At 29.5% G+C, this 18,173-nt stretch overlaps 1 protein-coding gene across 5 annotated transcripts in view; it reads right to left on the bottom strand.

Annotated features, from left to right (window-relative positions):
* Positions 1 to 14,185, bottom strand: part of LOC106685168 (uncharacterized) — a 49,926-nt gene extending 35,741 nt beyond the window's left edge. For 4 of the 5 annotated variants that reach the window (XM_024361556.2, XM_014427716.3, XM_014427717.3 and 1 more), the window contains exons 1-3: positions 14,041 to 14,185; positions 12,248 to 12,290; positions 2,891 to 3,170 (exon numbers count right to left, since the gene is read on the bottom strand). In XM_024361556.2, coding sequence (XP_024217324.1) covers positions 2,891 to 3,141 — 251 coding nt within the window. In that variant the 5' untranslated portion in view covers positions 3,142 to 3,170; positions 12,248 to 12,290; positions 14,041 to 14,185. The remainder of the gene's footprint in view (positions 1 to 2,890; positions 3,171 to 12,247; positions 12,291 to 14,040) is intronic. The other variant, XM_067052264.1, reaches the window with a different exon arrangement.
* Positions 14,186 to 18,173: the final 3,988 nt, after the last annotated feature.

Below are 18,173 nucleotides of genomic sequence, written 5' to 3'. Positions count from 1 at the left end.
ATTTTATATTTATTATCTCTATCTTAATGTATGCATATTATCCTTGCAGATAATTGTTGATTTTTTTAATACAATTTTAATTGAATACTACTTATGTGAGATAGATTTGTATATCTATATTGATATTTTATTTAAAAGTTTTATTTTATTTTATGTTTGTTTAAGAGGAAAAAAAAAAGATTTATTGGATTAAGGGAGAAAATATAATTAGATATACAGATAAATAGTGAATATTACATATTCATATTACAGAAATAGTACATATTTATTCAATTAAAGCTATAAGTTTCTCCTTTATAATAAAGAATCTGTTTATATGTGATAAATTGTACAATACATTGTGCATTTGAATTTTAAATTTTATTATTTTTTACTGGAAAATTTCGAGAATTTTTTTAAAAGTGTTTTGTCATACTAATCTGGACCCTTTTTCATAATGAAGCTAATTAATATTAAATAATAAATATAAGTATACAAACTTCAAAACAGTAGCACTAACACTTCTTATCTCATGAAGGGGATGACTCTTAGTGATATTACAGAAGTTTAAAAATATAAAAGTATAAGTCAGAATTATAAGCAAGTTAACGAAATACAAATTACAAGACTGTGTAGAATGTGTTTGTAATTTAATGTCAAATATGGCCCTGATGGTTGAATTGCTTCACAAGCATATCATGCAGGAGTATATGGTAAGTCTGTGGTATATTCTGACCTTGCCGTTAGGAAAGATAAATGTCAAATGACAACACTGTAACAACATCCATCACTCAGTACTGGCCTTCCGCAAGAATATTCATATTGTCAGGCAAATTTTATATTTCCTGTCGTTTAGAAAATTAGGAATAGTTACGAGAACTCCTTATAATCAAAAGAAAAACATATCTTTTTATAGGCTCTACTGATATTTTATTCATCACAGCAAGACGACAATCTGCAAAGGTCAGCTCTCATGCCTTTCCTTTGTGAGATAACTTATCCGGTACCTTACCACTACCTACCTTATCGCATTTAACTTAAACCTTATCAAATCCTAACTAAGCTGGAACTAGAATAAAAAAACTGATTCTACATGTACTTAAATAATATCATAAATTTCAAATCTCCATGCTTAATTCTGTGCATTTGGAGGTAAAGCACAGTATATCTATTTTCACCCTCTTATTATTACAAATTTGAGAATTTTCAATCAAAAGTTAACATATCCACTTCATTAAAGTATAGAATTGTTTGACAATCTAAAGTTTTACATAAAAAATCTTGATATTCCCCTATTTCCCTTATATACATGAGTCTGAGAATAATTTTCCAAAAGTGGATATGATATAAATACTGATATAAAACTCCTAATTTTTATTATACTGCATTTCTACTTCCTAGAGGTATGTTTTAGACCAATTGTGAAGGGAGTTACAAGGTTTTAATGGAACAATAAGCATACTTATATTCGGAAGGAAATATTTTTTCTAAGTGCTCTTTAACGAAGCCCTGCCAAAGTGGCACAATAAATCTTCCTTTTATATATTGCAAACGGTAAATCAGCGATCTCCCAAAATAAAATTATATCAGCTGTGAACGTTTCTGTGATCGAATAGTTTATTTGTTAACGTTTCACTTCATGTTTTGTTTGTCCCTTTGTTGTTGTGGTTACCTTGAACTATATTTTCTGGTTACATTGAGCTTAGCTCCATTGATCCATAAAAATGTTCTTAACAGGTTCTCACAGTTTTCTAAAAATACACTAGCAACTTGAACGAAAAAAACAAAAAATTATAAATACATAAATTTCAGTGCATCAACCTCCGAGGTAGGAATCCTATTGGTAAGTCCATCATGACCTTGTATTTGTCATTAGAATATTAATGCATCGATTTCTTTATTAATAGCTTAGGTTACTTATTACTGTTCATTTTTATATAATTTATGTTCTAAATGGAGGTTTGGAGCGAAGGAAGGAGATGAAGGATTGTAGAAGATAACTATGACAAGTCTAGTTGGTTGTTCTTGCAGGTGTCCGTTAACACTTGACGTAAGCGTTTAACGAATCTATTCTATTTCCTTTCATAAATATTTTTCTTGTTGAATGAAAACTCAAAACTCATCCTGTTATAACAATTTTGTTAAAATTTCATAGAAAACTGTTTTTACATATATTAAGTATAAATCATTATAAAGTATAAGTATAAATCATTATGTACTGTAAAGACTATGAAATAATAAATGAAGGCAATCGGCTTAGGGTATGAATATTATTTCCTTTTATTGATTAACAATGTGACTATATGATTATTTATTATTTACTTTATTTTTTGTTTTTATGGAGGAGGTAGCTCAGTGGTAAGGCGCTATTAACTCCATGAATCCAAATTTGAATCCGACTGTGTAGATAATAATTTATTTATAAATAATTCTATTACCGTAGCCTTAAGTCAACCCGATGGGTTCGGGAGCCCTTCTGGGGCACACCCAGGCTCTATACAGGGGTATACCCTTAATTGGAAAAAACCTGGGGGTTGACCGTGATCTTGAAGTACTGACTCTTTATGGTTTGTAGAGGTTCACATTATTAAAATTATTGGATTTTTTAAAGCACCTTTTCGTTTTATTACGTTGGTTTTCTTTTAAATTTTCCGTTTAAAACTACAAATATGTATAAAAGTCTATTTCTCCTTACTGTAGTATGCAATCAAAAACTTTGTATCAATTATAATAGCCTTATAGCAAACTGTATATAATAATTAATAAAAACAACTGTAAATAATATTTTCTTTTTTAAGATGAATAAACATTTTTAAAGAATATTGGGAACATGAACTCATGGACTTAATGAAGTTTCCATCAAGAAGAATTGTATCAAAATCAGAATTAGGAAAAGAAGTTGAGTACTCACTAGGCTTCGATGAGCTCGCAGTTGAAGAGCTCCCTGTTCTTGCCGATCTCTACGACGGCGAAGGTCTGCTCATAGTGATATACCAAGACCAAGGAGTCGTTCCTCAGCCTGGTTCCAGAGTATCCTTTGTAGAGAGCATTGAGGGCTGTCGCAGGACTCAGGACGAGGAGGAACAGAAGGAGGTGCATCTGGGACGGTCGCCGCTCTCCGACTGCTGGCCCTCTGTCTTCCTCCCCCCTCCTCACTCTCATTTTCTATTACTTCTTGTCTTGTGCCTTACCTGCCGACATATCGTTCCTAAGCTGACTCTATCATCTTACTTCATAAAATATTTCGATTTATAGAAAGTAATTTTAATAAAATAAAACCTGTCATTAATTTTTTAAGGCGACAATGCTATGCCTTGATATATGAAAGAGGTAAGAATACAGTAGATACGTATCTCTAGAAAGGACCATGACCCTACGTAGCACCTACCTGGTTCTCCTAGTGAATTTTAGAAAATGAAATACTAAGAAGAATATATATAAAAAAAACAGAAGAAAAGGAACTACTTATTATTATTATGACTGTCAAATGTCTTTAAATAAGAGTAAAAAGAAACTTTTATAAAACGGACATCCACGGGGAATATTTCCTCCGACTTACAGAGATGTCCGGTAGAAGGAGTTAATACAAATATGAAATAGAGCTGTAAAAAAAATCAACGCTTAAAGAGACATCTTGTAACCATTGTTTTGTAGAACAGATCCATCCTTGGTAGGACACAAATTTGAAAATTTAGTGGAGAGTATGTCGAATTTCAGGGATCATCATGGGGATAGCCTAAGTATATGGTACAAAATTAATAGCATATCGTCGTCTCAGTCTAAATGCCTCATAGTACTGTCAATAATACCGTTGTTCAATGTAGTCTGTTTTTGAAGTTTTTTTTTTTTTTACTTTAGCAAATTTAATTACCTTTAATCGCAGCAGTAGCTTATAGATTTTTTTTCTATTTTTCGATTCCACAGAGGGTATTGTTGATTTATGATGACCTCCTGTTCTTTTCCAGGCCACCTAGATCTTCGCCATTTGCACATAAACGATATGGAAAATGGAAAAATTGTATTGATCAACATCTTTTAAGAATCCGATCTCCTATAAAAATTTGAGTTTCCCACACCACTCGTGGAGATCAAAATGACCTGAAGCCTCAATAAAGATAATCCTCATTCATGGAGAAAACTAAATTTTGAAACCATTTTGTCTCTCATAGTTTTTAGATTTTTTGCACGGTTTGCAAGCAAATCGTCAATAATGGTAAAAGATTGTTAGCGATTTTTTATGATTTTCGATTTCAGCACGTCAAATCGAAAATAATGACCCTATAATTTTTTTTTTCTGATTTACCTTACCAGAACCCATCAAAAAAAGTACCCCATCATTAGAAATTTCGAAGTAGGTGCGCTGGAGGTTACAAACTCAACAATACTCTCTGTAAAACAGAAAAAAAAAGTTTTTTTTTCATAAACTGTGGCAGCAATTAAAGGTTATTAAACTCCCTAAAAAAAAAAAAGTGTACATCAAATATTATGGGCAAAGAAACGACATATTGGACTCCTGAATCTTCTGGAACATTCTAGGTCCTCATATGCCTTATTCTGGATAATTACACTGACAAAAAAGATTTTAATTAGACTAATATTAGCGAAGATACAGGAAAAAAAATCTGTACACAAAGTGGTTAGGGAAGAGGAGTGAGATATTGTATAACTTGTTATTTATTGATATGATAAATAAATCGGTTTTTTATTGAGGTTACTATTACGTAGTATATTTCTACGTTTTATAAAAATACTGTTTCACTTAGAAAAAAAAATTGATATAATCCTTTTTTACAAGGATACATTGGTTAGTACAGGTATGAAGAAATTTCAATAATCGTCGGCAATTCATAAAAAAAAATTCTGACAGTCAAGCAGCTTCTACATTTTCAGTTAGTTTTTTTATACAACCTAAAACAAAATGGGTGGGCTCTTATTACCTTAGTTAACAAATATTACCGTAATTATTACCAACTAAATATTGAGGTAGGTGATTATGGGCCGTAATGGTCTTAGCGCCTTGTTCAGAGTAGATTGGGTTCGATTTCCACTTGGGTCGTTTCGCGCTGACAGGGTGGCAGCCTCGAGATAGCCACCTATTGTTGCAAAAAGGTCCAATTTGCATAATAATTAGCCCTTAATTACAACTATTAGAACCCTTTTAACAATGTAGCATTTAAGTAAATTGATGTCATAAATAGAATTTAATTTTGATAATAATTAAGATTTAATAATAAATAATAATGGTATAATTTCATAAACATGAATGATTTTAATAACCGTAGCAATGGAAATAAAACAACGACTTGAAAGAAACATTTTCAGTTTGGCTTTATACTAACAAGGTTTTGTATTAAAGGCAACTTGTAGGACTTGAGCATAAACGACTTTGTGGTAAAGTATACAAAGTTTCAAGATATATCCGGATTAAAGACGGAGAAAAAATGAATAAAGTTTTATGAGTTGTGAAACTGGGCTGTATATAATTCACCACAAATTTATTAATGAGCTCATTTTTCTCCCTATCCTCAAGTAAAAAATCATGCTTCAGCATTCTTCAATCCAGTAGGTAAGAAAGTAATAAACTTTATTTTTGATGCTATAAACTCACTAATAAACGTTTTAAAACTTTTATTTTCTCTTAACCCGAATTATATAATAGATTCGACTATAATTTAAGTTCATCGATCCATCTTCAATAAAGCTCTTCTAAAGTTAATATAGTGAACCTATTTTGGTATGAAGTTTTATTATTTAGTCGAAGTATTATAATTCCCTCGGTTAAACACTTGCAACCATATCTTTCAAACAACCAAAGCTACCGACCGATCTGCAACCACCATAGTGTACGATGTGTGACTAGGGCCTACTACCACACAGAGAAAACTTTGAGTAAATATACGGACACATATCTCTACTATGTTTGTCAAAGATAATTTCCAACATCACTAGAACATAAAAATTCGTTTTTTCAAAATTTTCACTCAAACATAACTTTATTCTTTTAAAGTTAACAATAAATTAAATTATTAATCAGCTCATTTTCATTAATAAAAGGCAGATAGATAAGTTATTTTCCATATATTAGTTTACATTTATTTAAAAATTTAACTTTTTTTTAATGTAAAATTGGAAAACAATATTGCAAATCGTATGCAGTCTTTGAATTGGTTAACACTTGCTTCTTAATGGCTGTAAATTAAATGAAAAGACATACTTAAATCATTAACTCTTTATATGTATGATGTATTTACTTCAGGGTTAAAAGGGCTAATCTCAAAAAGGGATGCTTTCGAGACCTTACCCTGTATAAATTCTGCAACATATACCTGCTACAACAGGAAGGTCCTCTGTAATAAAGGGCTGTCCATTCTGCGCTCTAGAGGATTATTGCCCTTTCAAAGCTCTCAAAAGAACCATTTTTGAAGAAAGGCCCTTTTAATCCTCAAGGTAATTACATACCTATTTTTTAAATTACATATGTTAGGATTATGCACTACCGTGTTCACTGAATGTGCTAATCAACATCAACAAACTTATTAATAAGTATATAAGACATATGGTTAGTGAATGGTTCGGACCATTAGGGTACTCAGAAAATGCACTCAATGGATAGAAAGTAGGAAAAGCCTTCACTGGAGAGCTTTTTGTAGCTTTAGAAAATAGGTCACCATTGTCGACTATGCTTTCTTCTCCTTAGTATTCTTCATAAGCTCCAATCGACAGGTGTTCATGAGCCGTGATAGATATCTGTCGTAGTAGTATTACAACTGTGAGAAAGTATGACAGTTCTTGTTAATAGGCTGGAAGTAACCCTAACTTCACTAACAGTTTTACTTGGTGAATGAATGGTAAAAACTGATGACTATTAAAACAAATGACAACATGCACCCATAGACAGAAAACATATAAATTTAATGTAAGGTAAATGTTTTGAGTTTATTAGGGGCGACAATTGTTTTAAGTTGTAAGAGCCTACATGTGTGATGAAGTTAATATTAATACTAACTATAGAGCAAATCCTGACAGTACGAGAGTACATCTACAACGGCAAATGTAGTTTTCACAATTGTCTTGGCTGGGACATCAGTCACTTTCCCTATCACTGTCACCGTGAAACCTGGGTTCAAACCTGACAATAAATAACAGCTTAACCTAAGTTTTTATTACTAAATTTCGTTTTTAGTCCCATTTTATTTCCCCAAGAAAAATCTATGTTGTATTATTCAATTAATTAATATAAATTATTAGTTATTGATTTTTTTAATAATTCAATTACTGGACATTATGGTCATATAAGTCATAATGTTGTATGAGTAATGCCTGAATATCTCCAAAAGGAAAACATGTGTTTTGTATTTGATGAAATGACGATTTTTGGAATGACGGAAATGACGGAATTCATTGATAAGGAAAAAAATGCAATAAAAGGATGAAATGTTAATGAAAATTTGAATTAAAGAAGGATTTACATTTGATGATTTTTTAACAATTAAAACCCGTAATAATACACCGTATAATAAGTTACAAATGTTATTGTAATATGTATATACGTTGTCGTTTAAAAATATGTTGTATGATAGGATAGTTTCTTTAGTTGTGAATCCAATATTATTTTAGTTTTTGAAGATGTGTTTTATTTAAAAGATAATATTTCATATATAAATGCATTCACTTGTCTGTTTGATTATATTGAAATGAATCTCAGTATTAACCAATATACTGTTAATTAATTTAACAATAAATACCGTATTGACAATATAAATAGAAAACGTAACAATATGTTGGTAAAAAACCATACGTAATATGGTTTTGAACTAATTGATTTTAATTCCAGAATGCATTTAGGAAATAATATTTAAACAATACACCAATCATCATTTTCCTAAAAAGGTCTGGATTTAAAATAAAACAGAAAAGGAGAAATTAAAAATAAAGTACATGACACGTTCAGTCCGTAACTCAAGAACTTGAGGTCATAGTGACAAGGTCACGTCCCTGAATTTGTCAGTGATTAACTGACCTAACGCACCAGCAGCAGTATCTTGATAGTACAAGAGCCCAAGAGGAGAAAATGGGCAGTTATCTCACCCCAATTTTTGATTACTTTAATGAAAACTATATATATATGTATAATTAAAAGTCAAAATCGATGAGTCTGCCAGGTATAGGTAGAGGGAATAAAAAATGGCGGCTGTTTCAAAGCGATAAAAAAATTTAATTTTTCATTCGGAGCTCTATATCATAAAAAGTAGGACAACAGAAGAGAACGTCATTTAAAGATGAGCAAATTTGCTAAAATATGAGCCCTAAAAGAGTTATTTATGTTAAATAGTTCTCGAGATATAGGTTTTTAAAAAACAACATTTCATAAAAATGTTGTATGGGACGTACTGAAAAATCAGTAGTTAGTGAATTTATTTTGAAAAACCATTTGACGTACAGATGTCTATTAGCACTCAAATTAAAGCTGGTTTAATGAGCTATAAAGTAGTTTATAATATTTATCTTCGTAGGAGTAATAGTTTTCACGAAATTCGCTAATATAAATTGATTTATAGTTGCTCGGACAAATTTTTATTTGCCAAATTTATATTCATAAGTGAATATCATAAAAACTACTCCTACGTAGATAAGTATCATAAACTACTTTATAGTAAGTTAAATTTCCTTTATTTTTAGTGGTGGCAGACATATGTGCGTCTTCTGGATCTAGAGATATATTTTTCAAAAAGCCAAAATTTTATACGAACAACTAGAAATTAAAATTTTGTGAGTTTATTTTGTCAAATATAATAAAATCTACTAGTCTTACAAAGACAAACATTAATAACTATTTTATAGTAAATTTAACTAGCTTTAATTTGAGTGCTGACAGAAATCTGTACGTCAAATGGTTTCTGAAATGAAGTTTTTCATAAATCAAACTTATTGTCCGAACAACTATAAATCAATTAATTTTTGTAAATATCATGAAAACTACTATTGCTACGAAGGTAAAGGTCATAAACTCAATTATTCTAGCTTTAAATTGAGTGCTAATAGACATCTGTACGTCACATTGTTCCTGAGATATAGCATTCTCAAAATAAATTAACTAACTACTAATCATTCAGTAGATTCTTAAGAATTTTTGCTTTTTAAAAAGCTATATCTCGAGAACTATTGAACGTAAATAGCTCTTTTAGGGATAATATTTTTGCAGATTTACTCTTCTTTAAATAGTGTGCTCTTAGGTTTTCTAGTGTTGTTAGTAGTTTTTGAGATATAGAGCTCCGAATAAATATTAGTGTTTTTTAAGGTTTGAAACAGCCGCCATTTTTTATTTCCCCTACCTATACTTTGCAGACTCATCAATTTTGACTAGTAATTATACATAGTTTTCATAAAAGTAATCAAAAATTGGAGTGAAATAACTGCCTTTTTTTCTTCCCGGCTCTTGAACTATGAGAACACATATCCAATTATATTTAGGATTTTTATGATATTTTCGTTTCTTTGTTTTGCACTATTGTGAAAGATTCTGAATTATTGCTTTATAGAGATAAGGTAATTAGTAAATAAAAATATTATAAGATGCATGCAAAAATACTAAAACTTTTTATTTTGATCTCCAAGTACATTTCCAAATCTATCACTATTAAATTCGGTACTAATAAAAACAAAATGCTGTATTTATTAACGTCTATCACAGTTTGAGAAGACGTAAAAATATTCCCTCAATTAGAATTTAAAAAAATTATGGGGCCATCTTCTACTGAATATTTCATATGTTTAGTTTGTTCATGATGTTAATAAACAGAATGGAACCAATTGTGGAAAACACACACTTAAACCGTTTGAAACAGATCTTCTCATATCGTACATGGTCTTCTAATTTTGGAATATTAGAGGGAATCAATTCATAATTTTATAAATAAATTGATATCCTCCTATAACCGAAAATTTTTACTATATATATATTTAGCGTTTATACTTGCCCACGCTCAGCGGAGAAGGGGTGAGTTAAAGGGAAAAAATATATATACATATATAATCGCAAAAGGAAAAAAAAAGAAACAAAACAATAAAGAATAAATTGCTCCTTAGGCGCCACGTTATTTTTTCACTTGGAAATAACGAAAATCCCGAAACAATATGCCTACTATATACCCCAATATAAACAATTATCGAATTTTGACCACTGGCGAATACAATTTACATGTAGATAATAGAAAACCTAGGGGTGTTACCTACCCATTTATTGAATTATCGTAATATTCCATAAACAAAAACTAAATAAAAAAAAACATAGGTAAATTAACAAGTTGAAAGCAGTTTCTATACATAATAAAGAACATCATAACTATATGTACAAAAGTTTAATGATAGTAAGAAATATATCTACACAGAATGAAAAAGAATTCTTATCAATTAATAAAACAATTAAAACCTATAGGTTGATTTTACCTTAACTTAAATACTTAACCTTATTAACTAAATTTACATTATAAAAAAGAGCATAAAAGCGAATATAAAATAAGTAAATAAAATTTAGTTCAAATTCCACGTAGTCTTTGGGTGTACTCCTGGCAGAACACGAGGTAGTCCGATATTTCCTTTCCAGTCACCGTCTCACCTTCCCCAGAAGTATGACGATGACACCTGCCACAACTCTCCTATCTAGAACGTGCTGAAAAAAACGTTGCCACGCACTGCTATATATCTCCACTTCTAGTGTTAATGATCGTCCATTGAAGTAGAACCCCTTAATTTTTGAAAAACAAAACATATACGATAACATTTTTCATTTGGTGATATTTCTATTCTAGCAATAAAGACACAGGGCCTGATTAACTATTACCACTTTACATTGCACAGTTGTAACGTGTTCAAAAACCAAATTTTCTTCTCACCTTCACAAAACCAAAACCCACTCATCTAAACATATCGCTAGTATTTTTTTTTCCCATGGCAACCATAACAACCCTTGTCAAAGCAAATATCGCCAGTATTTTTTTTTCATCATGGCAACCGTAACACTCCTAAAATCCTCAATTTTGGAGATTTAGGGATGAACTTTGGCGGGGTAAAAACTATTTTTTTATTAAAATTTTTGAAGTTATGATTCTACAGAAAGTTTTATGTTTGTGAGCTAAGTGAATATGTTCTCACTCGTTTTTGTCCTATTACAATATTTTTTGAACCAGAAGATTATCTTCAACAGAGACTCCTTTCTCCCCCATTTAAGTATAAACAAAATCATTATTTATTATTAAATGTAACCTAAATACCCTTGGGACATGACACAGTTTTCGTATCCTGTAGGTTTATTCCCATTTTGATTCAGAACAATGAATAACTGAGATAGTTAATTTTTCAGATTGATTGATAAATTCATTATGATTTAGAATAGGAAAATGGGCATCTAAAAGATTTCAATCTACAACTTTTTCATTGTTTTGGAGATAACAGATAAATGAGTGGTAATTGGCAGCTCTAAATTTTAATACCTTCTGATTTTCTAAATGAACGAACAAGATAAAAGCATTTTTTGAGAATAGATTCTAAACTACTTTTCAGGAAAATCTTTGTTATGTATTAAGGCTAACAACGAAATATAAATTATGCTAATGATAAATGTCCAAACGACATTAGCCAGGAATAAAAAATAACCAGGAATGATATAATACTTGAGTACAATAATTGCTATATGGATTATTTTCGCAGGAAGTGAAAATCTTGAGTCTAAGCCCAAAAAAATTAAAAATACATAAAATATTCTGAATAAAATAATATAAAAATACGAAAAAAGTTAACGAAAAAAAAAAATTAAAATTAATATGCTTACCCCTTTAAACATAATTATTTATGTATATTATCCATCTTTATTAATGTACTGAGTGTAAGTTATGAGCTTCACTTTTACGGTTAGATATTTATAATAAATAAGTAAAGCTCATGAGAGTGACAAAATATATATTTATTGAAAATGAAGAAAATCTTAAAAGACCTTCAAACATTTTTTCTATTAAAAAAACAGACAAAAAAGATAAAGATACAACTCTAAAGAGATTTTAGAATTCCGAAAAATTATAATAGCGAATGGAAAAAACTGGAGATTATTGCTCTCTGTGAGAACATCCTTCCTTATATTAAATGATATACGTATCATGCAGAAATATTTTTATAAAACAAGAAAATTACACAGTAAGCAGGAAAATTTAATGCAGGTAACTAAATAAAGTTCTAAAACATACAAATTTTTTATAAATTATCATACTTCAATTACCTTAGGTGATTGAGGAAGTACTTCTTCTTGTATAGGTTATCATCTACAAACAAATAATTAAAAAGTTATGTTCATTTAAATAAATGGTTTATCAAATAATTTTTTTTTTTAATTTTAAACATAAATCTAAAACAACAAATTCTTAAGCGACTAATGCACGATCAAGTTGATCGTTGACAGACGAAAGAGATGTTGACAACTTGTTTTTCAACATCACATTCGAGTATGTGTTTATTGAGTTAATTTTTTATATTTCAATCTTTTTATTTTATTTTAGTAGGTATATATTTCTACACTCAAAAAAGAAACGAATATCAATACTTAACTTTAGTTTTCTCAAGCAGTTTAATGAATGTACTTTATTTCATTTAGTGCACCTGACATTACGGAAATTTTAAATTTTGCCATCTCTTGACAATGATTAATTAAAACAACTGAACTTTGGATTAGATTTTTTCACGAGAAAGAGTATTACAACAAGAAATAAAATAATTGGAGAAGTTTGTCGGGGGGTGCGGTCAGCAAAGAAGCAACATAAATAAACAAAACCATATTTATTTATTTTATGCCGACGTTTCGACCTGAGTTTCAGGTCTTCATCAGGGCTATAGAACAAAAGAGATAACAACAAAATTTATAGAAACATAAAATTGAAAAGGAATAGTATACAAACAGATTTGGAATTATAAAAAATATTGAATTAAATCATAAATGATTTTTTTTTTTTTTAATTATTTATTTATTGTAATTTACAACTGTACAAAATAATACAATAAGTAAATATGTAGTATGTTTCATATACACTTGAAAATCTTGGGAAGGAACCACCCATTGGTGGTACTTCAAACATTAATTTAAACTAGAAGGTCTCGTGGCCATCTTCTTTTCAGACGCCTCGGAGGATTATCAGGGATTATTAAGGATGAAAGATTAAGAATTAATGGGTTAGGATGGTTAAGGAGTTTGGAATAAAAAGACGCATATCTGGTTTGGGTCAAATCTGCAACGAATGGGATGTTAATCATAAATGATAAAAAATTGATAACTGATAATTGAATAGTAAAAAAAAATAAATTGATTGATAATTGTGGAATTAGATGGTAGTAGATTGAAAACAGTGAAAGATGAAATATAATATCAAGTAGGTAAGAAGATATGTATAATATAAGATATGCAAGTAGTGTCTAAAAAACTGAAAAAATATTTAATCTCCAAATTGAACAATATGACAGACAATGAAAAATAGTGAACTAGTGAAAAATAAATCCACACTCTATGGAAGATGGAAATTATGGATACTATATTTTAAAAAAAATTAAATTAATTTCATTTCAGGACAAAACCCATTGTTTACAAAATTAAAATGCTAATTAGTAGAACCAAAAAATGAAATAGTTTTCAGAATAACTGACAAAAAATTTAAGCTTAGAATGACTTTTCTAAATGTTTGATCTAATCTACAACAATGTTTTTTTTTTTAAATCCTGATTTCGAAAACGAATCTTTGAATTTAACATTAAGCAATTACAACTTACTTACAGAATTGCCAAGAATTATGTTTACTTGTTAAAAAACATCAACCAGATTGTTTTGTCGCGCTCAACTTAATTTTGTCAAAATTGTGAATAGCCTCAACATGAAATTACAAAAATTATCCTGCCCACACATGTTGAACATGGTTTACAACATCACTGCGTGCTGAAGGCTAATTTAGATGTTAATCTCAATGATTACACATTATCCATTTAAAATCCATTATAATAAAAAAATTAATAAATTGTATTTACACTTACTTTTTTGGAAGGGATTGTTATGCACATTTTGAGATTTATTTGCACGGTCTAACAAGTAAATTTCATTTACCTAATATAAAGGAGATAAATTGAAGTTAAAAGCATCATTCAAGATTAAATCTGAGGTTATGATAAGAAAATAACCCAGCTGCATGTTTATATTATTGTAGTTTTATTAAAAAAATTACCAAGACAACAATATATTTTAGGTCTTCTACCGTGGTGTTACTATTAACAGTTTCACAATTGAGGAGTCTGCGGTAATGAAGAGTTACTTCCATTTTTGGACGTATTTTACATTTTCTAACATTTGAGAAACTGTATCTCAATAGTATTGTTCCAATGACCACTTTTGAGTGTCAGAAGCAGGTGCTGTACAGGTTTTGTAATCTAAAAACCATATTGTGCATTGTTCTGACAGTTTTTGACAGACGAAAGTGATTATTGGAATAAGCCTAAAGACTATAGCGTTTACAGAAACCATTCTCCACTTGTGCAGCCAACAGGAGATGGAGAAAAATGGTTCTACGAATATACAATACAGTATTCGTTCGTTTCCAAAAAATAATTATTGGGAAATGTATAATATAATATTTTCCATGTCGAAAATCTCAAAAAAAGAGATCATTACACAAATAATATTAAAAGGGAATCTTTTCTTCACGCCGAAGAATCTTTTCAATGCATATTTTCTCATTTTACCCACAATTGAAAAATTGTTTGTTTTAACTGATACAAATCTCCTTTTACCGTTAAAAAAAAAATGGTCCAAAAATGATTTTACACAGTTATTTAATCTGGGTTTAGCGGAGCGGGTTTACCGGGAAGGATTGCCTTCTATTATTTGTGGTGTTATAATCTTCTTTAGTTAGTTTTTTTGTTATTGTCACTATTAATTGACATAATATAACACTATTAAAGCAAAGGAGCGATATGAGTAATTTATTTACCAATACGGCCATGTCCACTAGGCAAGTTATCAGGAGACTGAAAAAAAACGCATTGCATTTCAAAAGCTACAATTAAATAGTCAACAACACTCAAGAGATATAGCATTGGATAGGGGATGAAAATAATTATAACTCTTCTAGTGTTATTTATGAAATAATATAAAAATTAGTTTATGGGTATCATTTTTCGTAACAAGTAAGAATAAGTGGAAGCATTTAGTAATTTCAAGGAGTCTCTCTTTGGCTACGCCACTGCCAGTTGTTTAAACTAAATTTTAGAAAATTTAATCTACTTTATAAAGATCTAGAGTAACACTTGTCGAAAAATAGCTCCTTCATGACTAAAAAGGATTATATATGAAAACATTTTGAAAATTTGGCTCTTTACAGTTTTGAAGTGTTGGTAGAAAGGTTTCTGAAATATGGCAAGACGGAAAATACGAACGAAAATGGAGCAACCTCCTCATTGCTATAGACTCCTCATCTAATTCAAATATTTATGTTAATCGATGTCTAAGTTGTCCTAACCGATGCGCAAAAATTGATGTTGATGCCAAGTCCTTCCATTGAAAAGGGAAATAGGAAACAATGGCATCTCTCATTTCAATAATTGTTAACATTAAAACCCAGAATTAATTTATCAGGAAAGATTCTGTAGCTGTTTACTGTTTTTTAAATGAATAAAGGAGAGATAAACAGATTTTTTAATATGATTCGTAAAAAACAGAAAGCATTTTTAAAAATTATGGTTTCTGTAAAATTTAGCAATTTGATCAAGGACTAAAGCACAACCACCAGCATGATGGTTTTTTAAAGGTGAGCACTTACAAAAAATAAGTTACCTAATTTTTAGTGATAACAATTGTTAATTGCCCACATTGTTTTAGACTGTAATGATGTTATGTTTTCTCCACTCTGCCAATAGTTATTAGTCTGCTCTGGATAAAAACATTTCCTAGTTCTTGGGGTGGGCCACATGAAGCAAAATATCAATGATAACAGGCTTAATTTACAATAGCTCCAGCTATTTTCTATTTACTAACGTTAAAATATACCCAAGAAATATGGGTTAATAGCTTATATTTCACCGAAACTAATGTTTCCTACTCCTCTTATAAACGGAATGCATAATGGGAAAGATGCTGTAATGGCAATGCAATAAGATTAAAAATGAAAAAGAATTATCAAAATTTTGGTTGGAAGAAGGAAGAACCCATAGTTGGATTTAGGTGGTTGCAATACTCCGGCTTGTGTGACCATAAATCAGTAAAAATAATTTGAGTAATTAATTTTGGAGAATTGAAATAATATCTGCCTAAAGAACAAAGAGCAATATAGAAAGATAATTTGACCTGAATCAGCTGAACATTTGAGACATAGTTGTGAGGATTGCAGCTTTATGATTTTCCAAGGTTCATTGAAGGGAGATTTGTTGGCTCTGATTCTTAGTTGTATAGTGAGTTGTATTGTAGAGTGTGTACTCCTTGAGTCTGCTACAAAATTTCAAATAAACTAAACTAGTGATCAAATAATGTTAATCCTAATGATTAAACATTCTAAATCAAATTAAGAAAAATGTTAGTAAAAGATGTATTTGTAAGGAAAAAGTGATATACTCATAGTGTTGTTCTGGAGATAATTAATAATAAGATATAGAAAAAACACCCTAATGAACATAAATGAAGCGATAAAATAACTGGGGGGGGAGGGGGGAGGAAAACAAAGTTATACATACATTTACTCTAAAATAGTTTTGATAGAAATATTAAAAATTGAAAATAGTTTTTAGATAGTGTCTGTGGTGAAGATAATAATGTTTGAAAAGGAATGAAAAAAAAAGTTTGAAATGCTGCAAAAATGTCAAATGAATCTGTGTATAAAATGAAATGATGCGGTTAAAATTTTCTTCCTGTAATTATTTTTAATTCAAAATTTATCCCACTAAAAAAAAATCTGTAAAAAAGTAGAATAGATCTTTTTTTTTTTTTTTAATTAACTTTATTTTAATTTTTGATAATAGAGCTATTGCACTCTTATTGTGACAAAGAGAGACTATAGCAGAGACTGTTGTACCATGATCATAGTGTACTTAGAGCATCCATCAGCTTTTTAACAAAAGCTGTAATTTAAATGATAAAACTGAGGCTAAAAAAGTTAACTCGCTTGTGAGCAAGTAACCGAGTGATTGGAAATGAACCCTTGTTGTGGAGAGAAGTAGAAATATATATGTTTAGCTCTAAAAATAACTTTTGTTTTTTTTTGTTTATTTTTATACAAATTGACTTCCATGTTTTGGGTTTTAAACCACATTCCATCCAAATCACAGCTCAATGGTGCATAAGTCGTTATGCCATTTTTTAATTTTAAAAGAAATCTAGAATATTGAAGAGGTTCTGTTTAGAAACATGTATATCAACTACCCAAAGTAGATCCATGATCAAAACAATGTCCTGTACTACTGATCAATAATTATAGATATAAATCCAAGCTATTTATAAACATAAGTATAAATGAAAAGAAAAAGAAAATAAATTTTGAATGAGCGACATTTGAGAAGGGATAATATATTTCTATAGAATTTAGCAAATGGAGTGGGCTCTAAAAAATAGGTTATAATTTGGTCCAATCTTATTTATTTTCATAATAAAATATAAATTTCTTTATAAATAGGTTGTTTTTAATACATAATTTATAGCTTCTGTTGAACCAGGTTTACTTGGCTATAATCAGTGGTACATTAAGGCCTTGAACTATTGATCAAATATCAATAAATTATAAATATATACTTTTTTTAATAACTGTTTAATATTTTAAATCTAAAAAAATACCAAGTTTATAGAATGGTGTAATCAGAAAAGACTCTTTTTATTGTTATGCTTTAAAAAATGGCTATAAAAAAATACATGAGTAAATTGTGATCCTAGGTACAACAGTCTCCCCTACTAGGAACTACCTTCTTATGGATATGATTGTTGGTACGATTATCTCATATATCCAACTCAAAATATTCTATTTATGTTTACATATTAATATTATAGGATTTTTTTATAAGAGTGAAAAACCAGACAGTAATATAAAACATGGAAACATCCAAACTACTTAGTTTTATAGAAACTGACCAATGTGATGGAATAGATAACTATAATAAAAAAAATATTATTTTAAATTAAATAATTTAATTTC

This window comes from Halyomorpha halys, unplaced genomic scaffold (assembly GCF_000696795.3).
Source record: "Halyomorpha halys isolate HHAL.00 unplaced genomic scaffold, Hhal_1.1 Scaffold664.1, whole genome shotgun sequence".
Lineage (NCBI taxonomy): Eukaryota > Metazoa > Arthropoda > Insecta > Hemiptera > Pentatomidae > Halyomorpha > Halyomorpha halys.
This window is presented reverse-complemented; position numbering and strand designations above follow the sequence as displayed.